At 32.1% G+C, this 27,958-nt stretch overlaps 4 protein-coding genes across 4 annotated transcripts in view; 3 read left to right on the forward strand and 1 right to left on the reverse strand.

The window, feature by feature from the left end:
- Positions 1-27,958, forward strand: part of LOC130635439 (endophilin-A3-like) — a 29,879-nt gene that overhangs the window by 409 nt on the left and 1,512 nt on the right. Inside the window, exons 2-11 of the mRNA XM_057444774.1 lie at positions 22,184-22,247; positions 23,560-23,628; positions 23,934-24,006; positions 24,246-24,389; positions 24,967-25,028; positions 25,858-25,929; positions 26,065-26,131; positions 26,291-26,382; positions 26,786-26,889; positions 27,711-27,940. Of these exons, the coding sequence (XP_057300757.1) occupies positions 22,203-22,247; positions 23,560-23,628; positions 23,934-24,006; positions 24,246-24,389; positions 24,967-25,028; positions 25,858-25,929; positions 26,065-26,131; positions 26,291-26,382; positions 26,786-26,889; positions 27,711-27,940 (958 nt within the window). The 5' untranslated portion in view covers positions 22,184-22,202. The remainder of the gene's footprint in view (positions 1-22,183; positions 22,248-23,559; positions 23,629-23,933; positions 24,007-24,245; positions 24,390-24,966; positions 25,029-25,857; positions 25,930-26,064; positions 26,132-26,290; positions 26,383-26,785; positions 26,890-27,710; positions 27,941-27,958) is intronic.
- Positions 70-15,543, forward strand: LOC130635429 (casein kinase I-like). Its single transcript, XM_057444763.1, has 10 exons — positions 70-655; positions 5,767-5,807; positions 6,432-6,501; positions 7,035-7,183; positions 7,922-8,156; positions 10,962-11,132; positions 11,291-11,439; positions 12,058-12,105; positions 12,855-12,970; positions 13,968-15,543. Exons 1-10 carry the CDS (start codon positions 454-456, stop codon positions 14,017-14,019), a joined length of 1,233 nt encoding a protein of 410 aa, XP_057300746.1. The 5' UTR covers positions 70-453; the 3' UTR covers positions 14,020-15,543.
- LOC130635449 (uncharacterized) lies at positions 667-3,912 on the forward strand. Its single transcript, XM_057444785.1, has 2 exons — positions 667-3,359; positions 3,709-3,912. Exons 1-2 carry the CDS (start codon positions 2,970-2,972, stop codon positions 3,805-3,807), a joined length of 489 nt encoding a protein of 162 aa, XP_057300768.1. The 5' UTR covers positions 667-2,969; the 3' UTR covers positions 3,808-3,912.
- On the reverse strand, positions 3,605-4,686 carry LOC130635458 (uncharacterized). The gene is made up of 2 exons (XM_057444794.1): positions 4,007-4,686; positions 3,605-3,820 (listed from the first exon to the last, which is right to left on the reverse strand). The coding sequence occupies exons 1-2, from the start codon at positions 4,198-4,200 to the stop codon at positions 3,760-3,762; spliced, it is 255 nt and encodes an 84-aa protein (XP_057300777.1). The 5' UTR covers positions 4,201-4,686; the 3' UTR covers positions 3,605-3,759.

Raw genomic sequence — 27,958 nt, forward strand, 5'->3', positions numbered from 1 at the left:
TACATTGCATAACGATCGGTTCGATCTGTTTTAACGCATGCGTATTACTGTTTCTTGGATCAGACGTCTTCCATGTTTAATTTCTTGCCTTGCTCAACTCAATAAACACATATTCTGGTTGGGCCGAAAAAGGTTGAAAAAAAAACAACAAACACGAAACTGTTATTTAGCATGTATTATTATTAGAATGGCTGTCGCCTGACTCCCACAAAATCCAAAAGACTTGTGTTATGTTATTATTGCGTTTTTTGAGCTGATCTATTTTAGCAACAGAGTTTATTTGTGAAACGAACAGACTTGCTTAGCTAACAATACAACTCGTTGTCATTATTGATCACAAAACCGGATTTAATTTTTACTGTCCTGATATAGCTACAGATGACGAATAGGACTATTAGAGTTTTTGTTTTAACAATAAAACTATAGGTTCACCTATAAACACTAAAACATAACATGCAGAAAAGTGATAGAGATAGGGACAGAGATCATCACAGAACAAGTATGCCGCCATCCCGAAAACCTGGCTCGTCTTCTCGTGGTCCACACCATGGAAGAAGCTCCAGTGGATCTAGCTCTGGTGGTGTTTTAATGGTTGGACCTAATTTTAGAGTGGGGCGTAAGATCGGCTGTGGTAACTTTGGAGAGTTAAGATTGGGTAAGTGTAATTTTAAAATCAATTTTTATTTTGAAGTAATGAAACCAACTGGTTAGTCCAAACTACAATTTTGTATGATTAATGTATATAATGGCTTAAAAAAGTCACTCTTAACCTCCCCTCCCCCTTCCCTCCCAAAATAATCATTTCAAACTCAATTTAGGAGTAACTTTAAAGGTTAATGGGGCCCTAAGATAAACTCATCCATATTCAGATATTACTAAAAATCGTTGAGCCTGAGACATAAAAATAAGAGATCTCTAAGTAAAAAGGGTGCCAACTTGCCTAAAAGAATACATTTTTAATGCAACACCAATGCTGAAAACGTAAAGACAAGCACCACAAAAAACGTTTTTATATGTTTGTTGATATCAAATTCCTAGAGACTATCTTCGATACAATATGCTCAATGAAGCCACCCTCACGACATGTTTAGTTAGCATCATTTCTATTAAAAAGTGAGTCTCTCGTTCAATCTGGTAAAAATCTAACTAAGCGAACTAATCATATTTTTGAGGGTGGCGTAAATATAATTAGAAGAAACAACTTCATTAACTTAAGAGTTGTCTTTTCTTTGGTCAGGTAAACAGAATTGAAAGTGCTGTTTTATAATTTAGGGACTATATACTTTGTAAAAATGTGGGTGTTATTGGAAGGAAACCACAAATTTAAACAAGTCAACAAAACTGGTTGTTAAATATCCAACTTTTTGCGGGTCAGCACCCTTGTTTGAGTAGTGTATCCCTGAAATGAAAGATACGTTTTTATTGATTGTACACTACATGCTACAGAGTGGGACATGGCAAAATGTGATATTTGAAAATTCTGTCTGCTTGCCACATCATTAATTAATGTTTACTTTCCCCTTCCAACTTCTTAACTTATGATGTTGCATGTCTTCCAAAGTTTTAAAGAATGTGATGATTGAGAAAAATGACATAAAGCAAATAACGATATTTTGTTTGTTCAGAGTAACAAGTTAATAGTTGATGACCAGCCTTTCTAATTCATGTTGGCACTCAGCAATAAGATAAATAGATAAATAACTGTGCTTGGCTTAGATGGGGAGACTTGAGTATTTAATAATCATTTTAAGCTATGGTCTGCGCTCCACCAGACAACTCCCTGAAACATCCATGGGCCTACAGAGTGTGCCATTTCCCTTACATGGCTGGGGTTAACTCAGGGATGTTGTAACATTCACTTGCCCATATTAAATCACCTCCAAGTGTTAGAGTTATAACAAATAATCTACAGCACCAATTGCAAACGCCAATATGGATGTGCTAACAAAGCAGACAGGCAAATAAAATATTACAACAATTCAAACAAATTTGACTTTTAAAAGCTGATGAATGTGTCAATTGTTCATAGTCCCACAGTGTTTCCCAACACAGTTCCAGCTTTTATAGTAATAAAAATATTCCTGATCAAGCCAAATGTAACCATTTTTTGTATGACTAAAAATGTTAAATAATATTTTCATGGTTTATTCTTATACCTAGTTGCATTAGGAGTGTGTAGAGTGCATTTTATATGCCCATTATTGTTTTTAGTCTAGTCTGGCACCATGTTGCCTATGTTCACCTGTTTGAATCCACATCTAACTTTACTGTTGCATTAAAATTAACAAAATATCATGTTTTTATAATACATAATCGAAATGGTTTTGATACAATATGAATTTTGTTAAGAAGTACAAAAGTTCTAACAATTCAGTTTTTTAAAAAAATGAAAATGAAAAATATTACAAACATGGTTGAATAGAAATATGATGTACACCTCAGTGTACATCATATTTTTAATTTAGAATGCAATTCTCAATATTTGTAGTACAAATACTTCTCTGGTATAACAAATTGAATTTTTTTATAATTTCATGAAGAAGATAATTTTTTACTAAAGCCAGAAAAGTACTGTTTGTTTCTTTGATAAAAATAAAAAATAGATAAATTAAGTAGCTTAAAGTGTAATGAAAAAAGTTGTAAACAACAGAATTATACACTTAACAATAGGGAAACTAAGGTCAAAATTTTTTTTTTCATAAAAACGTTTATTATACTATTTAAAAAAAATACCTTAAATTTTTTTTCAAAAAAAATGTATTTTTATGAGGATTTTAGAGTAAAAAGGTTATTATTTACATCTCCGTTAGAGTACATAAAAAAACTCTACGATGGAGAGCAATGACGTATGATCCGCGAGTGAGTAAGTGAAACCATACTATAAGGTTCGCCTGATTTGATGTATGAAGACATAAAAGATGAATTTTACTTCTTAACTATAATTGTACATTTTGTCTTTACTACTCAAAATGCCAAGTTGCCTGGCATATGGATGTTCGCAAACCACTGGGAGAGTAACTGCTAAAAAAAGTTTTTTCATGATCCCAAAGCCAGTGAATACAACTGAGAAACTTCGCGCAGCACAATGGTTGCATAATATTGGTACTGGATTGAATGTAGAAACATTTCCATTTGGGAAAAATAAAGTTGTATGTGAAGACCACTTCCATCCTGACTGCATAAAAGATGATTTAAAAGGACGTCTAACGGGGATACCATCGAAACGGAAAGAGCTACTTTGTGGAGCAGTTCCAACTATTTTTAAACACAAAATTTACGAATTTATTAACATGGATGGCACTACCGTATTAAAACGTGATTCATCTTTAAAAAGAAAAATGCAGGAAGAATGCCTACATGTGAGTTACAAAAATCATGTTTTTTAATTTCAACCTTTTCTGGTACAACTCTTTTAGCGAACATATTTAATTAGATAGCCTGGTTTCTATATTGTAATTAAAATATAAATGTGTTTCGTAATTTTTTTTAAGTAGTGAAAATAAGTGGAAATTTTATAAAAATTTCCATGAAAAATTCTTAATAAAATTTGGAAAAACGCACGAATATTATTACTAGTATTACTTTTTATTATCATATATTATTTTTGTTATCAATGTTAATGAAAACCAGGTTAAGTTTTCATGCGCACCTGGCTGGACTTCGAAGAAAAATATAAGGGTTGATCTACACTTCATTTTTTTATTCTAGACCGTAAAGAAGTTACTTAGTGAAAACAAAGAAACCACACTTTCACAGACATTACATTTCATAGTAATGCACCCAAGCCGTATATTGTCTGTATGCTGAAAAGCGTAGTTGTCTAAAAAGAATATAATATGTTTTGTTGTTGTGGAACCTAGGCCTTACAAAATGTTGTATATATATTTTTAAATATTCTTTGACTCACATTCAGTAAACGAACTTTTATGTAGATAAAGAACGCATTTTTTTTCGCATATGAAGTAATATTTTATATTTGTTTTGAAAGGTAGAATAATAAGCTTACTTGTTTTGAAAAGATTTTATATCCTTGAAATTATTTTGATATCTGCGATGTCTAATGCTTGCTGTCTCTAATACGGTGCGATTTAAACAAAGAATATTAAAATCTTTATGCAAGGTAATACATTTATTCTCTTCCAGCTTTTCTCCCAGTAAAGTTGTAAACTCCAAACAACACTTGCATTCTTCAACAGTCATTAACTCGTGTATATCACATTTTTTACACTTACACCAATGTAAGTTTTCTAACCTGCTTGAGTCTAAATCCTCATCTTCGTCGTCGTCTGAAATATCATTCGCAGTTTTTGATGAACAAATGTTTTTCAACTGACTTTCAGTATATTCAGGTTCGTTATCATAACACCCTTTGCAAATACTTTCATCTGTTTCAGAACTATATATTCGCTATGTTCACTAGCACAACTACTTTTTTCGCTGCTATCCATGACTAAGTGATTTTGAGTCTCGCGGCTCATACGTCATAATTCTGTATGGTTCACGAGGAACCGTGAATGGAGTACACGGTTAATTTCAGAAAACCTTAGAACTTTAATGGGCTAAAACAGCCTAAATAATGAAAATTAAGAGTTAATTTTTTTTTCAATAGTTTATTTAGATGTTATACAACGTTCTTAATTTTTTTTTAATAACATTTTTTTTTGACCTTAGTTTCCCTTTAACAATAACTTCAACATAATAAAGTAAATTATTATTTTTTATATGGAACACTCCATGTCATTTACTTTAGGGACTGTTTTCACTACGTCATCAAGGAAAGAAGAGGAAGAGTTGTTGAAAACACTCAATGCTGGAATTATAAAGGAGGGGGAGGGGTCAGACAATTAAAAAAATTTCTTGGCATGTTTGTGTTTTATGGAGTTGTGTTTGGATTTTTTGTTGCTAATTTACTGTTCTTTTTATCATGGAAAGAGTTAGAACATCCAAATTTTTGTTGAGAATAACACAGCCTTATTATTTTTTCTTCTTTTTTGTTCGAAAATCCAAATTTTTATTGTGTAAAACTATTTTTTATTAAGTAACTACTCAAGGTAATCATATTACATTGTATTTCCTGGATAAGTATTTTAGGGGGAGGGGGTATGCTGACATAATTTAGGGGTGTGGCTTACCAAATGATTATGCGTGATAACAGAAGCAGGGGCAATAAATTGATGATGTTAAATAGTCCTGTAAAAACTTTTGTTGTTGAATGCACATATATGCATAAAAAACTGCTGTATGAATGCACATACATAAAAAAATTGATCAAATATAAATCCTTCAACAACATTGTTTTTTTCTTTTTGTGGCTTAATACTTACATCATAGTAGTATTTACTACATTTTACATATTTTACTCTCCGAATTTCCTCTTTTTATTTCCTTTGAGTACATTAGCCATCAAGAAACCTACATTGATTAAATATGTCAACTTACAGAAATTACAAACATTCCTCTAATATTAGTTTTTAACTGACTAGGTTTTTGGTTTTTTAAAAATCAAATGTTTTTATCCTCTAAATTGTTGACCAAAGGTTATCCTTTGCGATAATGATATCCACGTTTCCCTTGCAATATGTGGATGTTTGTTTTTGTTTTTAACTGCTACAGATATTTTACTAACCTAAAGGCTTGCCAAATAATTTTTTCCAAAATTTGAATACTCAAAAAAATTATTGCACTCATTATCACGCAATTACTAAGTAAATACGCTATACAATGTTGTGTAGTTTTCATTATTATTTTTTTATTATACTTTCTTAGGTAAAAATTTATACACAAATGAACACGTTGCAATAAAACTGGTAAGCTTGTTTGTTTTATGCCAATTTAAATTATTTTTTTTGGAAGAAATGTTTTTTTTTATGTCTTTGGAGACTTGGGTCAAATTGCTCTGGCAGATGGTAGACCAGACATTTTGTTATTGGCAAAAACATTGACAAGGAATAACATGTATTGTCATAAATATTAAAATTCAAATTGCTAATTTGTGAATTGCATCAATTGACCTGTAACACCCTAACACTGCTTAACCTTGCATTTTCATGAGTCGTAATGGGAACAACCTTGTGTAGAAGTACCTTAATTAACAAAACTTGACAAATGACATGGGCCCAAATTTATTTTTGATAAAGTCATGTTTTCTGTCATGCTAAATAATGCATTATGATTTTTTATAAATATTGGTGTAAAAAGTGCTGCTTGGAAAGTCATGTTGTGTTATTTATGTGTTGTATTGCAAACCTAATCAGTAGCCTGTGAGTAAATCCACAGTTTCACCAGTCTGTCATATGTTACATTTTGTGTTTCTGTGGCATTACTTTTTTCTTGTGTGCAGACAGAATACAATTATTAATTATATAAAGAAGTACAGTTTTGTTTATTTCTTCTTATGCCACATATGTTTATAATAATCCAATATCATTTAGGAACCATTGAAATCAAGAGCACCACAGTTGCATCTAGAATACAGATTTTACAAAGCACTAGGACAGTCAGGTTTGTATTTACCAGTGTTTGTTTTGGTGGGTGGGGGTGGGGGAGGGGGTAATACCAGGCTTTATTACTACAAATCACCCTATCACTCCAATATTTACCTTAAATTTGCAAAATAAATGTTGTTAGAAAGCTTAGTCTTTTATTTTTAAGAGCAGTGCACATTGTGAAATTCAAGTCATATTTATTTTTTGAAATTTAAGTTTAGACTCCCATAATAATATACCAGTATCAATTCTAATCGATATGCTGTTCGAATTATACACTTAGAAATAACATGTAGTTGTTTAATAATTATAAAATTAACTGTTGTTTAAAAAAATTTCCATTTTGTAAAGAAATTTACTTCCTTGAACTTATACTTCCTGGTAACCTCTTGATCGTTATCTTCTGTGTCATATCTATTTTTATACTAACACTGACTGGATATAGGTTACATTCACCTGTGCTTTTTAAGCTGAACTAGACTCGGTTTAGTGTGGTCGCAAGCACATGTATGTGAGATTTTTTTAAATGATAAAGAACAATATGTTTAGATGGAGTACCACAGGTCTTCTACTTTGGTCCTTGTGGGAAATACAATGCTATGGTCATGGAATTGTTGGGACCTAGTCTGGAGGATTTATTTGACTTATGCGATAGACAATTTTCCATGAAGACAGTTTTGATGATCGCCATGCAACTGGTAATATTTTTTGGTATTTTAGCTTATATTTTTTTCAATAAAAAGTGATATTCTTTTTCAAACAATTTTTTTAAACACTTTTAATGTTAATCACTTTGGTTATTCTACAATAGGTTTAATACATTTTTAAATGAAGTGATTTCCTGTGTACTTTCTTTTCCTCTGAGTAAAGATAAACAGTGGTAAAACACTAAGGCTTTGTTGCAACTAAAATGAGTCATCCACTAAAGTTTACTAGAGTAACATAATCCACAAATTACAGCAACTTAAATAGGGTAACGTCAATTGGTTTGTCTCTTGGTAGCAATGTAACAGAAAAACAAAACATAGGTTGCCAACTTTTATATAAAACTGACTGGACGGCTCTCCTAGTTTGATATTGTATTTTTATTATTCTTTCCTGATACAACATATAGCTCAATTTGAGGTTTTGTTAATGTTTTTTTAACTCTGAAGAAAGTGGTTGTAATTAAGGTCACCTTTGATTAGATTTCTTGTTATTATAATAAAACTTTCCGTCAGGATAAGAAACAGGATTTTGTATCCTGATTAGCTGAACAAAATATGGGCATTTTTTTAAACACAAATTTTTCAGTTTAATTGAAAAGTTTTTATGTTGAAAATTGATTTTTTCCTTACTTACTTTGAAGCTTTTGTACATCAACCTAATGTTGTAAAGTGTGTGACTAAGGTGATGTTACCTTAAACAAAGATTTATACCTTCTTGTTTGTGTCTAGATCCGTCGCTTGGAATACGTACATTCAAAGCATATGATATATAGAGATATTAAACCAGAAAATTTTTTAATCGGACGTCGACAAAATGGCACTGAAAAGTTAATTTTTATAATAGACTTTGGTTTAGCAAAGGAATATATAGACCCCGAAACTAAAAAACATATACCTTACCGTGAACACAAAAGTTTGACTGGAACTGCAAGATACATGAGCATAAACACGCATTTGGGAAAAGGTAGGTTGAAACACAAAGAATTACATTTGTTGTGTGGTATGGAAAAATGTAAGATGTAGTATTCAGAAGAGAATTTACTGTATGTTGTCTGTAAAAGAGAAAGTAGATATTTAGCAAACTAGACATGTATTGTGATGTCAATACATAAAAATAGTAACTTGAAAGTAAATAAATCCACTGAATTGTGCTCACAACTTTGAGGCCAAATAACTTAGAAATGGTTAGTAGGATCAGTAGTTTCACTCCCACATGGGACTGGATTGGGCAATTTCCCCAAAGCTAGACCAACCAACCTGTTTTAGAACCTTTAAACCCTACTATGCAAGCTTCACAAAGTAAAATGAAAAAATTAAGAAATTTCTGAAAAACATTTTTTGTGTATGAGCCAACTGATAACCTTAAAAATCCTTTAAAACCTAATATCGTCGTAATAGTTCCTCTAAAGCGTGTTATTCCATACATTATTTTGATCAACATTTCAAGCTTAATGCAGCAGAATCACAAATTTCTGTTCTATGGTTGGACAGGTTGTTAATGATGTCATCAAAATATTTTCCTGTAACTATTCCCATTCCTAAATAAGTGGATTTTTTCACTAATGACATGGATTATTCACTAATTTATTAATATTTTATTACTTCGTTACGGGCCTTTGTATAATAACAGTTAAACAAATATTTTAAATGGTTTTGTGGTTGATATTGCTCATCTTTAAAGTAAAAATTGTTTTATAAAATTCAATGAAATATGATGGGTAGAAGTGTTAATATAAAAAAATACATAGTTTAATTTAGAAGAGTGAAGATATTCCATTAAGAATTATAAAAATCACAAATAACACTAAAGGTGTTAGTAAAAATTATAAATTAGTAAATAATAAATAAGGAAGGATAGAAATTTCTGTGAAATTATTTTTTAAAAGGAAGAATGAAACTGAGAATTTTTTAAAAATTAAGATGATATAAAATATTAAAAAAATTGCCATAACTTTTTGGTGCTTGCATTGATCATAATAAATATTAATTGTACTTTTTGTAGTTTTGCTCTGATCACCACTTTTTTGCTTTTACAAATTTACGTAAAGCCTTTTTTAAAATTGTCTTCAATTTTTTTTTTGAAATATTATGGAATCTTTTACAAAGCTGTGGTAACTTTTTTTTGATATGTAACTGTTCCATTGATTCTTTAAATAAAGTCTGCTACTATTTCGGTATAAAAGATAAGCCAAGATTGAAATCAAATTTTCATGTTTTCACACCCTGAAAATCTAGAATCTGTTATCGGAGAAGGGTATTTTATTATTAATGAAAAACTTATTTATGCAATAATATCTTTATCAACAGTAAAATATAACAGGGATATTTGTTTGTTTAAATCTAAGTCTGCATTTGCAAAGATTTTTCTTAAAATTTTTTTCTGTTATGCTAACCTTAAACTTAAATTTTAGTGGGTTGTTATTTGTGCATGTAATTTCAGGTAATTGTTCATGCTTTAAAACTCACTAATCATCTCAATGTGAAACATATTTGTGAAAGAGTTTTTGAGGTGATAAATGTTGTTGGACTAGAGCTTAAAATGTCTTTTTTTTTTATTCTGAAGATTTTTTATTTAATTATTATTAAATTTACTTCTGCTCGATAAATTATGATATTTTAAGGAATAAAAAATATTAATTAAAATTCAGGCAAAATTACACTTGTTTGCTCATCCCAGGCCTCTCAAATATTTGCTGAATTAAGGTCTGCATGCCTGTTTTTCATTTCCTAACCCTTACACTATGGGTCATCTAGATCATCTACAATGTCATCAATTAAAAATCTGGAAAAAACAGCCCGCGGCTGGAGAGCCATCTTTTTCTTGGCCACCAATTGCAATTCATTTTAAAAAGCTAATTTTCCAAAACGGGTACATATTCTAAAGTATTGTTTAAATTTTTCGACTAGTTAGAGCAACTTTGTATTGTGTCAACCAATTGAGACGTGTGAACACGAAGTTGAAAGCAAATTTCTCAAGTTGATACCTGCTTTTAACCAGTTAAAAAAATTGTGCAATGGGAAACCTTTTAACAAGTTTTAACAAGGAACCCTTATTGTCCTTGGTTAGCCTATTTGATGTATGGAATTAAAACTGTTTTTAAACTTTAAAAAACTTTACTGGCAAATGTGTGTTAAGATAAGATTTTTAGCTGTGGCTGTAGCGAAAAGTAAAATGTAGATAAAAGTTTTGAAATTGTTGTGTTATAACATCAAGTCATATTTAATGTAATTTTTTGAAATTGCTAAAATAGATGTAGTATATTAGTAATCCTAGGTTTACTTTTCAATGAATTTTACAACGTTGCAGGGCTGTTTACACATAAATGTTTCAATTTTAAGTTGAAGCAACTTGTTACTTTAACTAGTTAAATCGTGTAAATGCTGCCTAAGGGTTGTAATTAAGAAATCAATGCATTGTGCAACAGAAAAGGTTTTGCACTAATCAATTCACTATTATAGTGAATTAATTAGTCAAGACGTTCCTATCTTGCACAAAGTACCTTTATATATGTAACTTTTGTATATCTATATAACTTTTGAAAAAAAATCGAGATTTATAATCCGGACCAAAATCTTTGGGAAAACTATCAATAATTAGGTTAACCTGCTTTTCCATTGTTGTGTTTACTGAAAGTATGTAAAACATTGTCATCTTAGGGGCTAGGACAATGTTAATAAAGTAATCAAAGCGATGCAATCTACTAAGAAAGATTCATCTAACTTTAACAAAGTTTAATTTACTGTAATTAATTTTTTATTATCTTTCTAGAACAAAGTCGTCGAGATGATTTAGAAGCCTTAGGACACATGTTTATGTACTTCTTGAGAGGTAGTTTACCATGGCAAGGACTAAAGGCTGATACGTTAAAGGAAAGATACCAAAAAATAGGCGACACAAAACGATCAACGCCTATCGAAGTGTTATGCGAAAGCTTCCCAGGTGAGTTGAAATCAAAAAAATTTCAAAACTTTGTCACTCATTTGCACTTGTTTACTTCTAGTCTAAAGAGATTCGAAATACTTAGTGTGTTTGGTTACTGTGGTGTCGGCATCTTTATATTTGAATTTATGAAGTCAAAATGTTTTATCACTTTTTAGAAGAATGGGCTACATACTTGAGATACGTTAGAAGATTGGATTTTTTTGAAACACCTGATTATGACTACCTGTATGGACTTTTTCGAAACCTCTATGATAAAAAAGGTTATCATGACAATGGAGAGTTCGATTGGACCCACAAGACAATTGTATGTAGTCTCTAATCATTTTACCTAGGGATGCCACGCCTTCAAAAATTCCTTATTAAGTCTCCTGAAAACTCCTCTGTTTTAAGCAGTTTTTCTTCAAAGGTGGATGTTTTACCAACTTAAATCTCATAAATTTTAGTTTTACAAGAACTATATTTTTGTACAGAAATAATTTGTTTTTCACTTATGGGCTCAATTTTTTTTTTTAATTACCTCATTGTTTTTGGAAAAATATAATAATCTCATTTTTCTCATTTTTCTCACTTTTTTTTTTTTTTATGAAAATACGCTCGTCTTCTCAAAAAACCTGAAAATGATAAGTCGTCGAATCTTCTCAAATTTGCCCTACAATTGAACATGAACCCATGAATATTTTTAAAAATTTAATTTTTAAAAGTACTTCATTGAAACTTTTTTGCTTTGTAAAAGCTATGTTAAATTTCTTGTTTTCTCAGAAACTTCGTATAAGTTAACTTTTCTGTTGGTAATGGTTTACATGACAAGTTGGCTAGAAAAATGCGCCGCAACCTTTATACTGTTAAAAAAAACAATGTATGATTATTTTACTTGGGAATAATTGATATAGATGGCTTATTCGATAAAAATTATTATGTTTAGCCGACGCCAGTTGAAAAGACTCCCAGCACCAATCTAAAAATTCCTGCAGTAAGTACAATCAATATTGTTAACCAACGTTATATCAGACTAGTCGATGGCCCGTTCGAACCCGTGGCTTTTTACCGGGCTATCGACTAGTCCTTCTTATACCGCATTACGTGCGTCTCGCTACTTGCAATGCTGCGTGACAGACGTATTAAAATATAAATTTTAAATTGCCAATAAGTAGAAAAAAATAGGAACTAGTGTATTTGAAAACCTTATTTTTTTTTCTATTCTAAAGAAATCTATTTGCAGCGAAGTAGTGGTAGATTTAAGTCTTTTGTTTTTTAATATATTTTCCACCAATCACAACATGTTTCTATGTAAGAAAAACTTACTTACCCAATTTTTCGACAAAAGGATTCAGTTCCTTGGAGTATTCCTAATTTTTCTCTTAAACAGACTTTTTCTAATAGTTGACTTTAGAAATACAGGTTTAAAAGAAGGCTCTTGTAAGGTTTCTTACGTTTTTAAAGAGGGATATCTATACGGGGAGCAAAAAAGTAGATATATTACTGTTAAAAAATGTCTACTATGGACAGAATTGTCAGTACTTGGAAATGCAGCAAATTCCTTAAAAGCTGCAAAAGTTGCTAAAAAATAATCTTGTCATCCTTCCTGTGCATATGAATGTTTTAAATGAAGACTAAATTCCAGGCTTCATAAGAAGTTTGATTCTCTTCTTGTTTGCTGTGTACATAGCCTGTCAGTTGAACACTAATTGGTAAAAAGGTATTCTATTTATTTTTATTTAGAAAACTGATTTAACGCCTGGTGGTGAACGAGGAATGTCAGGATCTGTGGTGGCGGTCAAAGATCAAACTACTATAAACGCGAGTAAACCGGAAGTAGATGTTGTTAGCGAAACGAAGTAAGTCATTTGTATCACTACGACATCTTCCCCAAATATAATAGTAATACCTGTCTCTATTAAATGTTTTATTCTGTAGACAAAAAGGAGTTTTTTAATTTATGATGAAAATGTAGATGTAAAATACGGGTATTCGAATTTATTAGTTTTTTAGCAGTGGCTCAGTCTTTATTTAACGCCCGTCTTTAATAAACGCCCCATAGAAGTCTTAAACATTAAATAAACGTCCAGGGCGTTTATTAGAGTTTTTACAGTAATTGCATTTTGTTCGTCATCAGTGATAAACGCACTGTCAAAAACTCTGTTAGTTTCTGCTTTTATGTTTTTCTTGTCTTGTATGTTGTATGATACACAAAAATACAATTCATTACCTTTTTTTTGTCAGTCAAAATTATATGTAAGCTTAGATAAAAAGAAAGCGAAAAAAAAAGAGTTTGCAAAAATTAGACTTTCCAAGCTGTTTTATCATAAACGTCGGAGGATCTTGCATGATGCAGATTCTAAAATTGTTTTTTTATCATACTCCATTATGTGGAGAATCAGTGCTCAAAAATTTAACCATCTCTTCATCTTTTCTAAAGCCCTATTGAACTTGTTTTCAATGCTTTTTTATTATGTGGTTCGCAATTTTAATAAGTCTGTGCAAACAAAGTTCCTTGTCATCACTACACAACATATTCATTATTGCCTATTTTTAAAAATTCTTGTTTAGGTTTTTCAGTTACTGTGTAGACGGTAAAAAGCGCTTTAAACAACTCTAGATTATAGCTTTGAAGTGAATAATCAAATGCATAATTCGCAGAAAACTAACAATCCGTTCTAAGTGGACGAAATATCTATTGCGCATGCTTGTATTGTTACCGTCTGTACCGTGAAATGTTTATTCCATAAGTTGACATTTGCTCAATTTTACTTCCATTTTATGTATCTGTTTATTTGTTTATTTGTCCTAATATTTATTTATTTGTTTGTTTATTTGTTTTGTTATTTAATTTAGATGCTGTTGTTTCTTCAAGCGCAGAAAGTCAAATGCCAGGCATAAAAAGTGACAAAAATTTCAACTGCTTTTATCTACGTAATTTTTTAAATAAGAACAAATCAAGCAAGATTGTTTTTGCTTGGGTTATCGAGTCACAATTGTCAGTACATGATCTGTACAGTAGAGACTTCGGATGTGAATAGATCGTTACAGAAAATCGTTCTGTTTTGATACGCCGATAGACAATGTAGATGGGTTGGCGATTTGTTTGGCTTCGTCCAATGGGAAAAGCGATTTATCAGGCGTTGTCCAATCAGATAACAGATTAGGCAGGCTTCGTCCAACACGAAAAGCGATTTATCAAGTTTCTACCAATCAGAAAAGCGTTGTATCAGGCTTCGTCCAATAGGAAAAGGGATTTAGCAAGTTTTCACCAATCAGTAAAGCGATTTGACTTTTTTATTCTGGTTTTCACACGTACACCTCAGGAGTTAATATATTTTTAGTTGACGCTACAAGCACTTTTAGGCCATCGGGTTTTGTTTCTTCGTGCGAAGACTTACTCTTCTAATCTAACTTTTGTTTTTCACACAACAAACCATCACTGTCTCGTTGCGTCACAAACAAATTTACCTCTGACGTTCATGCTCAGATGTTTGAAATTTTAAAAAGTTGAGGTCCATTTTTTATATATTTAGGAGTTACCATTCGGCAGAACTTTTCGGAAACTTCTACAACGTCACACCAGTTGTTTTTGGTGCATCAGAATAATTTCTAAGTATGTCGAGAGTATATTTTCGGGACCATAAACACTTCGTTTGTTTTTATCAAGAATATTAAACAAACCGGGAAGATATTGCCAATGTTTAAGTGTTTAATTTATATACATGGATTTCTCTATTCAAACAGGTCCTTCGGTTACCGTCAGATTATTAAAACTTGTGGTGGATTATATTATATATAGTTACGAATATATTTAATATGGCTGTTTATTGTTGGATGATGCCTCGTTTACACTTTAAACGTCGGACCAAAGTGATAGAATTTTCGATTTTTGATAAAGTATCGCATCCGGGTATCACCTGGAATACCGGGTATCACCTGGGGTATCGGGTCTTACTATTCTCATGTCCCGTAACTAATACGACATGTCAGGTGCTCACTTCAGTCCGGCGTCTAAAGAAATAGTAGGGTATGATTGAATGCAAATTTTCATTATACATCGTTTTTTTTGTATTTTTAAGTTATATATTTTCGTGACGGAAAGACCTGTTCAAGTATTTAACTTCATGTGACATTCTCAGAACCTTGACAGCCTTTGTGAATGCGAAACAGTTAATGTGCGCCCTTTGTTAACAGCGAGGCGTTTACTTAAGTATTTTTATTAAATAAGTCGTATTTGATAGACGTTTCGTACATCACCAATAACCTCTGGAACGTTTACGCCCGCTTTTGTGCTACTAGTACTGTGTTTACGCCCGCTTTTTATGCCACTGGTACTGTGTATATGTATAGATAAATTTTGGGAGTCTGTCATAACTGCATTTTAGTTTTGATTTCTGTGAAGAAACAGTTTTAATTTGTCAATTTAAAATCGTTGTTGTCAGTTTTGCTTTCGTTTTGTTAGCCCATGGAAAAATCAACTGAAATTCCCATAGGCACATTAACTATCTCGTGCATAAATATTTCGTGTGTCCGTAGCACGACTTTTTTCTCAACGGCAGACGACGGCATAAAGTCCTTCAACCTTTTACCGCCTGGAATTTTAACGGCACAGTTTTCTTTGAGAAAAGGGAGCGGAGGGAGGAAGCCGCATTGTATCTCATCTCTACTGTTACTTCCGGAAGACTGCACAAACTATGAAATCAAGTAGGCCAAAAAAATATTTTACTAGCGTAAGCATTTTCGAGATGACGTTATTAAAACTACTAAAAATATTAATGATCTCAGTTCAAACTTTCTAATTTCGTTTGCAGCTAAATTAATGTTTTTTGACATGTATTTTATTTTTTTATCAACCGTAGTAGGAAACGAGTCAAAAATTTGTAAGACACTTAAAGTAAACCGAAAAATCAGGTGACAATTTTCCCTTCATTAGTATGGGCAACATTGCAATCAAGTTCAAAACATTTTCGTAAGTTTTTGTCATGGTGTCAGGAACAACATTGTGATAAGAACAGGATTGATGACGTCTGACAAATCAGAGAGTATCACACAACCTCGGACGGCGAGTAGGATATCAAAAAAGCGAAAAATTGCCCTGGGAACGAGGTTGAGTATCACACTTTTAAGTAGGTGCGCTAAGTAGGTGTGCGATGACACAAAACTGTGTTGTGATTTTGCGCTGCTTTGGTGGCCTGTAACATGACCAATACTCTCGGACTTGGCAAATTTTGCGGGGAGATTTTTTGAACGAATTATTGACTTAGGGCCGAAAAATCAGTTTGTTGAACTTGCTTGTGAAGCAACTGAACGTGCCTGTAAAACGCCCGTGGCTAACCCGTATTTTTATGGGACCCGCACCAGAGTTAAGGCGGGATATTCGAACTTAGCGTCATGGGGAGAAAAGACAAAACTTCGAAAAGACGAAGTACGCAAATATAAGATGGAATAAGAATTTCAGTGGGAGAACGAATGCATCTGGTTTGGCTTACAGATGGAAGTACACAAACATGAAATGGCAAAGACCAGTAGGGCTAGGGCCTAGGGGCCACAAGACCCTGAGGAAGAAGTTGCAGGTTGAACACAAAAGTTCATTTCACCAAAAAGCTTTTACAATTGAGGGGAAAATTGGCAAGGATGGTTTAATTTTTTTGCAAGCTTTGCGTAACATTAATTTTAAAGTTGACAGAATTTGTTTACGAGACTTTTGAAAAAACAGTTACACAAAAACAGTTTGTTATCCCCTTTTCAAAGTATTTCGCCATCTTCTTCTGTTATTCCATTGAATATATAACAAGGTTTGATAGAGCACTAGAATCAAGTAGCAACAATCAAATTTACTTTTAACATAAACGTGAATGCGCCTGCTACAATTACGGACAAAGTATAATGAAACGGAGGGATAATTTCAAATTCGGATGCGCCACAAGTGGTCACATTGGTTGTTTCTATATTAGAATCGCGTATTCTGAACCTCTCAATATTTACAGCGGAGTTCGGAATAGTTGCAAACGTCAGCACAACCATTGTTCTCGTACTTGGCTACCTTCGTGTAGCCGATACTGCGGGTTCGACATAGAATGATACTAGCGAATTTTATACACTCTTTACGTGGTTTACGTGCCTACCGGCTGCAAAATGGTGACTATTTCACTTTTCTGTGTTTGATATTGACAACAAAACTGCCTTTGTTTTATTAATTTTGTCCATAATTTTATTTTACCAAACTTACAAACAAACATCACATCCCAAACGACGAAGAGTTATAGTTGATGACGTCAACCTCGACACGGGTTGGCAATGAGGTTGTGATGTCGCAGCCAGTAAAATTGGAAACTTGTTAAATTTTTTTAAAACTTATTTAAAAGTTTAACCCTGGTAATAATCCATACAACCTTGTCTCCAAGGTCCCTGAGCCCAACCTCGTTCCCAGGGCATTTTTCCTTGTTGATAAAGTGCCACTCCGTAATTAACAAATAAGGGGCCACATGACCCTGGGGACAACGTTGCTTGGATATACTATATGATAGCACATTGTGAGATATTGATGTCGTTTTTTATTAAAATTGGAAAAACAATTTATCGACTACGTAAGTAAATTTTTAAAAATGTGCTTGCCTTCTATCAGAATTCTCTCCAGTTCTGATGAAAACAAAAAGATTCGATAATGCGTCCTTTTAACATTAAAACTTTTCTTCTTTCCCCGACATCAGCTAAAAACATTTTCTATTGTGACATATCCTCTGTAAATCTAGTTTCCAGGTTGTCTTAGCTGAAGTGGTCTACTCTCCTTTACGGGAAAGTTGTAGAGTAAAAAGTAGGAATTGACATGTGGAACGCCGATAAATAAAAACAACCCGCTGTTTCAAAATCGTTAAGTTCAAAAGTGTTTGATACACAAGTGAACAATAGTAAAGGTAGTAATTAGCAGAATATGACGCATAGATGACAAATTTGATAAATATGCAGCAGACACATGCTGACCAATGCATTAATTAAATGTGACAAACGGAGATTACGATGGTATAAATAACTTTATTGTTGTCAGGAGCACGCATAACAAATCGTATTGAACTTTTAATTATTGCTCGCGGCAAAGAGTGGGTAAACGTCAACCGTGCCGTTTTATTCTTTTTTTCTTGCTGTATCTGTTTTCCTGTTGTCTAAAAGAAGAAAATGTCTCAGTAAGGAAGACAATAAATAAAAAATATAAATTAGAATAATCTTTCTTTCGTTAAACATTTCAAAAACAACAAAAAAATTGCATAGGCAACTTTTTATGTTCAATGTTTCTGGACATATCCCATAAAACGTGTGTTTGTTCAGTTTCTTAGTTCAAAAACGTTTTGTGTCGTAAGAAAGAGGCTCTCGGATCGTCGTCGCCCGTCAGCCTCCCTCAGCCTTGCGCATTTAAAATGGTAGGTTTGGCAGTGCCGTCTGATAACAAGGCGCATGATTAACATCTCGCACAGCCAGCGCCAGAAAGAGACGGCTGTGCCTAGTGTTTTTGGTATTATTAACTACGTTAAACTGTTTTTATATTTTAGGGATTTTTGTATATTGGTGAACGTAAAATGCATATACATAACTAATGCTAAACAGACAGCTAACAAAACATAGCAAAATACAGAAACAGACTGTGACTGTGTAGTTGCGTTGATGTTTGTTGCCTGGTCTGGTTTATAATTGAAGTGGTTTAATATAACTAAGCTAGCCATAAAAAGAAGAAGCACATTACTTTTTTTGCAGTTGTAGTTACAGTGTTATCTAAAAAAGGGGGCTTTTGTCTTTTTTATGGCTAGCTTGCTAGCTAGCTTTGGCTAGCTGTGCTAGGCATGGTGCGCAGTTGGGAAAATCCTCTTAATTAAGCTGTATAGCTTAATTTGGAGATCTCCTAAATATCATACAGCTTATATCGTATCATACAGCTTAATTAGGTGACATACATCTAAATTAAGAGGTACAAAAAGTTTTTCCCCAATTTCTCGAAAAATGTAAATTTTCATCGTCAGTTTGACCACTATATTATAAAAGAAAAAAGTATTTCCAGCACTCAGGGTTTAAAAGATATGGACTATAAACAATAGTTCATTGTTAGCGATAGTCTATTTAAGCTGTACTGCATCTTGGTTAGGATGTCACGTCGCGTGATACATCCTATTTAAGCAGATATTTTTAAAACTTCAAATTTAGCGGATCTCCGTGTTGCTACGAAAAAACTAATGTATTGGAGATGTTTATATGCACATAAATTGGATTTATTCAGTTGGATAGATGCTAAAATTCAGTTTAATGTGTGTTTTAGACAAAGTTTTGTACACCTTAACTAAGCTGTAAAACGCCTAATTAGACTGTATCATACATCCTAATTAAGCTGACATCTAAATCAAGCTGTACAGCTTAATTAAGAGGATTTCCCTGACTGGTGCGGATTATTCTCCTGGTCGGAATTTCACCTGGTACAACTTTCAGTTGAGGGAAACACAGATGCTTCACTGTTGAACTCTCACAGAAGAAGCTTTGAATAAACAAGAACTTCAAATATCTAAATTTAACTAAAGCTATATTAGAAAAAACTCTCCTAAAGTACACAATATGACAGGTTTGAAGTTAGAAAACAAGGATTTTGTGAAAAATTCATCCCTTATTTATGAAGAGGTGACTAAGTGAATGATATGTTTTCCCTCAAATCATAATGGCTACCCTTATACGAATGCGTAATTGGTTTAAAAGTATCACGCCCACTGGGAGAATGGGGAGGGGGTCAATATATGGGCTGCCAATAAAACCTAATACTGTAACATAAAAAAATATATTTTCAGAGTTTTTTTCACATTCTAATAACAAATATTTCCAGATGGTCACATATATATGATAGAAAAGCTATACCAAACCAACCAACCGTGTTATTTTCGCATGAATATTGCATAGATAATATGCCTTTAAACCTATATCAATAAAACAAAAATCAGTTGTTTTGGGGCCCTTGATTTTGCAAAGAAAAGCGGCGATAGAAATGTTTTCTTAGATTGCATTTTAAAATTTTAAAAACGAAACGCGGTGATAGAAATGCTCTTTTAGATCGCATTTTAAAAGTTTATAAACGAAAAGCCGTGATAGAAATGTTTTTTAAGATCGCATTTTAAAAGTTTATAGACGAAAAGCGGCGATAGAAATGTTTTTTTACATCGCATTTTGATTCACGAACGATTAAAATCTATTATGTAGCTAGCTTTATGATAACAAATTAAAATGTGTTATTTTTTTTTGCCGTCGGTTTTTGATTTAATTGATAAACTAATGGTCTTTGTTGTTTTACAATAGAAGTTATCTATTGTGGAAGCCACAATGTAATATTTAATTTTCGTTTGTGTAGTCCATGAAACATGATCGGTCAGGATAGTCAGGAAAACCAAGGTCAACTTTGGGTTGAACACCCTGGATTACATAAACTTGTTTCCAGTTTCACTACAATTCAAATAGGTGGAAAACAAATATGTCATTATAATTGTCAGAAATATATAAGCTTTATCAGCTATATTTATGCAGGATAAGTGTACTCTATATACAATAAGTACAGAGCTGAAAGATGTTTTTTTCACTGTTCCTAGATTTTCACTTAAACTGACAGTTGGAAAGGGAGGGTCAAATGTTAATCGGCCATATGCCAACGAAAAAGATAAAAATCATTTGTCAACAGCTCTTAATTGTCTAAAGTATATGATGGAAGTTTTTTATCTGATATGAAAGATATACAATTTTTAAGGAAATTTATGTTGGGCCCCAAAAACTTCAGTTTGTATAACCGCCTTACCTCCAAACGAACCTCCTCCAAAACCAAACTAAAATAAGTAGCTACTTAAAATCTTCATGTAATGGCTTGCTGTCTTATGGTGATGCTCTTCCTAGCTCCTGGGAACTAGGTTACCATCACAAAGAAATGGCCATTTGTTGTTTTTTGTGACAAACTGAGCATAGAAATTACCCCCTTAATTATAGAAATTCTTGTTACTGTAATATATGTATATATATGCCATATTTATATACTCTATTATTCCCGTATCTCTACTATTCCCACCTCTGGTAAAAACCCACCTTTTTGGTATGGGTTGATAAAATAATCCTGCATGCAGCTTTGATTTAATTTCTATCAACTGTAGTATATACCGTATCTATGTACTCAAATATTTCCACCACACATAGCAGTGTAAGTATATATATAAATAGCATTTTACAACAATTTGGAATGAAATATACACTATTAGAATTTCAATTAAACACATGTAACAAGGTTGCAATTTTCATTGTTTGCTTGGTCTGTCCTATATATAATTTATTTGAATTTTTTAACACCTTGAATTCTGTGACTTAAAAACTTTTTTATTAAAAATAATACTAACCCGATAGTCCATGCTTAAATAATCCTGCCTCTCGCATTCCAACCTCTCTAGTAAACCAGCCTTTATTTTTAAGGTTAAAACGCTAATCCAGTAGCATGGATAATAGGGTGTATTAATTCTCTAGTTATCTCCCCAACTAATAAATAGCCAGGGATGATTTTGATCATTGCCTGTTGATTACAAATTTGCTGGGAGCACCATATTCCACATTAAATGTTTCTGGATGCATGTTTTTTGGTGTAAAGTGTTATTAGAAAAAATTATTTATGAATAGCAATGCACCTTGTGTTGTTCTTTTTTTTAAAAAATTTACACATAAGGAAACGACTTAACATGTATATATGTGTTAATAAAGGAAATTTAAAATTAATAGATACAATCGACTTAGACGAAAACATTTTGATAATTTATATTTTTTTATCTAGTTTTAGTTTCAAATATTCCTTAAATGTTCACACTTCCAACATAAAAAATATTAATATCAAAGGTTAATAGTTCCCTAATAAAAGGTATTTGAAAAAAAAAGATTTTGCATCTGTTTGACCACTTGATACTAATATGGTTCCTGTTTTATAAGATAGATTATTAGTGGTTGTTGAGTGGTAATAAACATTAATTCCATAAGTGATTTATTTATGTATAACAGACACTTTAATAATGATGTTGCTTTCTAGACTAGTTAACTAACACTATGTCATTTTACGGCTTCAAGAAACAGTTGAATAAAACTAGTCAGGTAGGTTTATTATATACATCATTATCCACACCACAAGTGATAGATTGTTATAAAAAAGTGTACTGAATGTTTACAAGGATGTGCTTACTGTGCATTTAAACTGAAAAATCAAATCATTTGTGTTTAATCAATGTTAAAGGGAAACTAATGTGACAAATGATGTTGAACTTATGTTATAAAACTCAAAACTTGTTTAACAGGCCTTCTAAAATTCTGGAAAAAAATGTTTTGTTGTTATTAAGGCTGAGGAAAGTAGATAATCTGTTTTGTGTTTTATGTAGCTTCAACAGTATCAGGTATATACAGTTCATTTTTTTATTTTCACTAAAAAATGCTCTGTGACAGAATTTCTAAACTAAAAATCTAATGTTTTAAATTGTCAAAATGGCAGTAGAAAATATCCTTTAAAAAAGTTGGACCATTAAAATGAGTACCATAAACAACGACAACAAAATAATGCAAACAAAGAAGCAAATAAAAGTGTGAGTGGTCACACAAAACAGATAAAGACCATTTTGAATTAATTATTATACCAAGTCCTAGTTTTGTTGCAGGGTCAGTTAGTCGGTCAGTCTACAGTATATCGGTCAGTAAGTGGGCAGATTTTTTTTGTTCACTTAGTCAGGCAAAAATAACATTCTAGTGACTCTCGCTTTTATTCACCCCCGCCCCCCTAATTATGTATAATTGACATTCCTAATTTCAACATTTTGAATAAAAGTATTTTTACTTTAGTATCTTATTTTATACCTTCCGCAAAAAAAAAAGTTAATTTTGTATGAAAGAGCTTGAAAAATTCTAGGAATATTTTTTTTGAAAAATCTTTCACTAATTATGCCTGGCATTATAAACTAGTCCTGAGTGAGGTATTGTATTTGACAGCAAGGCACCCACTGATTGATTTGCTTCACATAATTATCCAGCTTGCGTTGGTAGTTTAATTGTTTTTGGGTTAAGAATTGGCAAAATACTAGGAAATAAAAAAAAATTGGAAAACATTTCTGAACATATAAAACCTACATACTGGAGCTGCCCTATATTTCTTTTTAAAAAAAGTGTAATAGATGAAGATAATATTCACAATTTTTTAGGCAGAGCAGCATGACATCATAATTTATACAGAACAATTTAATGTCAAAGTTTAAATGTAAAATCAAAAAAACAACTTTTTGAACTCTAGAACAAAGTTTAACATCATTTATCGCCTCCACCACCTTAAGAACTAGTTTTTATAATCATCGATTCAAGTGAAACCAGAAAACTACAACTGTGTTTTAATAATATTGCATGGAGATCTGTTCTTTTAATTTAGTATTTGAGTGAGAAGGTTGGAGGGAACAAAGGATCTCAACTTGAAGAAGATTTTGTTGGCCTGGAACGGGTAAAATTACATTTCCTTGTTGTTATTGAAATAAAAAACATCTAGATCACATGAACAAAACAAGACTTTGGAGAATGAAATATTATGGAGCTCTATATTTTTCTAAGAAATTCTGCCCCATATTTGTTTTTAGAGCATACAATTTGTAAAATATCACTACTTTAAATCTGATAATATGAGTTAGTTAATCACAGTTTTACATTTTATTTTATATTTAATTTTTTTACACTTTGCAATTTTTTGTATCACCTTTCTAGTTGGATAAGTTAAATATGTTTTTCATTTATTTATATTATTTATTCTAGAAAATAGATGCAACAGAAAAATGTATTACTGAAATGCATAGAAAGTCAATTGAATATTTGCAACCAAATCCCAGTAAGTTTGATTACGAGACTTCAGAGTTGTATCTGTTTCGTAGTTTTCTTTAAATCCTTTATTTTCATGTTTACTGAAAAAAAACTGAACATTTTCTTTGAGAAAATTCTAACTCTTAAGGTTTGAAGTATAAACATTGAAACAGTCAAAAAGGGTATTCTCTAAGTTTCGCAACTTTAAAAATCCTTAATTTGTTGCATTTCTTTTTTTTAAGTAGTTCTTTTGTGTTATAACCTTAGCTGCAAGAACCAAACTAGCATTCCAGGCATCAATGCAGAAAGCAAGAGGTCAAGCCAAGTCTGTAAAATATCCACAGCCAGAACAAATGTTGGCTGATGTTTTTACGAGAGGTGGAGCTGAATTAAATGATGATTCTCCTTATGGTATGTGTAAAGCCTATACTGCAATACATAGCATCGGTGTTTTTGTAGATGCCTGAAATCATCAATTATTTGCCGTCATGTCTGTTGTAAAAGCATAGCTGCCACTTTCAGACCATTCTACAAGGGTTGTCAAAATTGGAAATTTAGATCAGTCATAAAAAATCATGGAATTTAATTTGGTCAAGTAAAAACTAAAGATAATACCTTTATTAGAAAAAACTTAGAAAAGTTAAGGCTCATTTTATGTTTTAATGACAGCCTTTTCCATTGACAGTGTTATTTTATTTTGTTATTTTAGTCGTTGTTGTTGTCTGTTTTCTGGACTTCTGTAATTATTACAATTATTTTTTATTATATTTTTATTTTTTTATAAAAACATGAAATTTATTTCAAAACTTTTGTGGCCACCAGGCATTTAATAAAACTCACACTCATTAGTTGAACACTACTAGAAGCAGTGGATGTTAAAGTAGCTTTTTTTAAATTGTTGTACATAAAATAAAGTAGCACAGCTCATCACGCCTGTATTATAACACAACCAGTTAACGTTTAGATTCAAACTGTTTGTGTGTTTTAGCAAACTCGTTGACAGAGCTGGGTGAGAAATTTCATGAAATGGCTGAAATTAAGGAATCAATGGTATGTGATGCCAATAATCATTTTTTTTTAATGATTTACTTCTCCAGGAAGGAAAATTTCGATAGTTGCGTGACACAACACACTCATCAACCTAAGTGTCTTTTTGGATGTGCTTCAACTTCTTATCAAGTTTTGTATTTTGGAGGTGCTTTTAATAATAATACACCTAAATCATTCTACATGTAGGAAGTTGTGCAGTGTCTGTCATGAAGCAATCCGGTTGTAAATAGCATAGTGTGCTCTGGGCTATAGACCCCACCCTAAAAAATTGACCCCACCTACATTACAAACCCCCATATGTTGATGGTAAACCCCACCTTCCGCAACAACTCCCACATCGAAACTTATGGATACCAACCTTCGTATCAAAACCTTCCTTTTTTGGAATTACGAGATTATAAAATCTGAACAAATCTTTATATGTCCAAAAGGGGCTCTAAAATGCAGTGACAATGTCCAACTGTAGATGATGTTGAATTTATATATTGATAAATAAATTGTAAACTATAAAAAGTTTCTTTTGTTAGCCCTCCACTTTCCACTTATTTTGTCTAGTTTTTATGGATAATATAATCATAACTCAACAACAAAAGTTGCCCCCCCCCCTCTATAACGAAAACACCCACAAGAATTCAGAAGTATTTTCACGACAGCGGGTGCACACTATGAGTAGTGACTGCACTATAGTGATCACATTACAGGGCTGCAGGACTACAGCAAGATGAAGGGTTACTCCCTCCCCCCTCCCTTTATTTTAATCACCTGAAAATGTGTTAAACATTGTGGTAATGTATGATGGGTGAATGATAGAAAAACACTTTTTTTCCAGGAAAGTAATGTAAAACAAAACTTTTTGGATCCATTGTTTCAATTGCAACAAAAAGATTTAAAAGAAATTAGCGTGAGTTATTTAATATTGTTTTGTAACTATTTCCCAAATAAAATCTAGAAATTGTTAAATTTGCGGTTTGCATTTTATCAATGTTAAAATCACTTTAATTTTTTATTTATTTTACTATATTTAATTTCTTTGTAGCATCACCGGAAAAAGTTAGAGAGCAGACGTCTTGATTTTGATTACAAGAAAGGAAAAGGCGCAAAAGGTTTGAGTTATTTTGATATCATATTAAATTTGTGTCCGCACATGACAATGTAAAATTAGTGATGATAAAATGATAATCCTGTATATTTTCAGAAGTTTTAGAAGTTATTTAATTGGCAAAACATGGAATTTTTTTTCACTATTTGTAAATATTTTTTAGTTTCTGCAGATGAGCTCCAAATGGCAGAAGAAAAATTTGAAGAATCAAAAGATCTTTGCTATAACAGCATGATGAATTTTATTGACAGTGATGTAAGACTTTTTGATGATGTCATAGTTTTTTGATTAAGCAATATCTCCACTTAAGACCTTTACTTCCAAATCAGCTTTTTATTACACCCTTTCTACTTCCTATTTTTTCACACCAAAAAAAAAAAAAAAAAAAGACGGTTAATATTAGTTTTTATTGGGACCTGATCAAAGGAATATTGAAGATAATTTTCTAAAAGTAGATCATTTATAAAAAGACAATATAAGTTTCCTCTAAATAAGGTTTGAAATTAAATTTACATTCTCAGCTTCTGTTAAGCCTAAAGTTTACTAATATAAAATTAGCTGGCATTTTTCCTTTGTTTCCTTTCTGTGTTTTGTTTGTCGAGAACATGTTCTAGTGTTAAAATAAGGAAAATATATTCACTATTTTTTCATGCTAAAGACTGAGCATATTGGACAGTTGCATGTTTTTGCTGAAGCTATTCGTGATTACCATCGCCAATGTTCAGAGATTATGGATACTGTTGTGACGGTTCTTTCTGAAAAGTAAGTCGTTGTGTTCCGGTAATTGAATATATTGTTTCTAACTTCAGTGACATAATTCAATTTCTTTATTTTCAGTAACATTAAAAACAGCTAGTTCTACAAATTTTCATTGTAACATAACCAATAAGTGAAACATTAAATAAATTATTTTCAATCTTTAAAATGCTCGTTTTGTGGTTTAGTTTCATAAAAATAAAACTTATCGAATTAAGTTTTCTTCTTTTTATTTTTTGTTTAAGAATAGGACATCATACACCATTGTCATTTAGTTCTTCAAAACTTGGTCGCACAGAACAATATCTACTATTTTATGTTGACGGCGTTAGTAAAATTAGTCAAGACATGTTTTGCACTTATTAATTTGAAGCCAAAGAGCATCAAAACTGGTCCGAGAAATTGTTGTCTTCTTCTGCCTAGCTAACTAGGGGCCAGCCGAGACTAAAAATAGTCAAATTTACCAGAGCTTAGACAACCTACAGGTTTCAGAAGCAACAGGTTGATGGTATCATTATGGTCAAACTTGTCTTATGTTAAGCACTGTTTAAAGTGCTACACAATAGAAAACAGTTAACAGCTTATCGACACGTCCTAAAAATGTTTTAAATCAATTATCTGTCTCAATGTTTGACTGGCTAAGTGGATGTACCCACAGGTGTTATAGTCTTGTATAATAATAGTTTCTTATATTTGTGTACCATATTTATTATTTAACTGTAAAAAATATATGCATATCTAACGGCCAAGGTTTATGATTATCTTATTTTTACTATCATAATTTATTTTCTCAGGGATCGGTGTGAAAAGGGTTTCATTTTTTGTAGACTCTCCGAAGCAGCAAGCAGACCGCGTGATGACAGAACCTTTATTTCACGACCAAAATTTAGTGCAGACAATGACAGTTTAGACTCTTACGAGCTTCACCAAGCTGAAATGAAGACATCTCCTGCGCCAGCGCATAGGCCGAATGCTCCAACTATTTCAGCTCCTGTAATGCCTGCACCAGCAGCCCCACGTACACCTAGTGCTCGTGGGTTGTATGATTTTGAACCAGGTAAATAATTCGAATGTT

The sequence above is a fragment of the Hydractinia symbiolongicarpus genome, chromosome 1 (genome assembly GCF_029227915.1).
Source record: "Hydractinia symbiolongicarpus strain clone_291-10 chromosome 1, HSymV2.1, whole genome shotgun sequence".
Lineage (NCBI taxonomy): Eukaryota > Metazoa > Cnidaria > Hydrozoa > Anthoathecata > Hydractiniidae > Hydractinia > Hydractinia symbiolongicarpus.

What these genes read in the sequence shown, in the direction of transcription:
- LOC130635429 (XM_057444763.1), top strand. Translation starts at nt 454, where the DNA reads ATGCAGAAAAGTGATAGAGATAGGGACAGAGATCATCACAGAACAAGT. An exon ending in AAACACGCATTTGGGAAAAG is followed by an intron (nt 8,157 to 10,961) that starts GTAGGTTGAAAC and finishes TTATCTTTCTAG; the next exon opens with AACAAAGTCGTCGAGATGAT. An exon ending in CCAATCTAAAAATTCCTGCA is followed by an intron (nt 12,106 to 12,854) that starts GTAAGTACAATC and finishes ATTTTTATTTAG; the next exon opens with AAAACTGATTTAACGCCTGG.
- LOC130635449 (XM_057444785.1), top strand. Translation starts at nt 2,970, where the DNA reads ATGCCAAGTTGCCTGGCATATGGATGTTCGCAAACCACTGGGAGAGTA. An exon ending in TGCAGGAAGAATGCCTACAT is followed by an intron (nt 3,360 to 3,708) that starts GTGAGTTACAAA and finishes TTTTTATTCTAG; the next exon opens with ACCGTAAAGAAGTTACTTAG.
- LOC130635458 (XM_057444794.1), bottom strand. Translation starts at nt 4,200, where the DNA reads ATGACTGTTGAAGAATGCAAGTGTTGTTTGGAGTTTACAACTTTACTG. An exon ending in ATAAAATCTTTTCAAAACAA is followed by an intron (nt 3,821 to 4,006) that starts GTAAGCTTATTA and finishes TATTCTTTTTAG; the next exon opens with ACAACTACGCTTTTCAGCAT.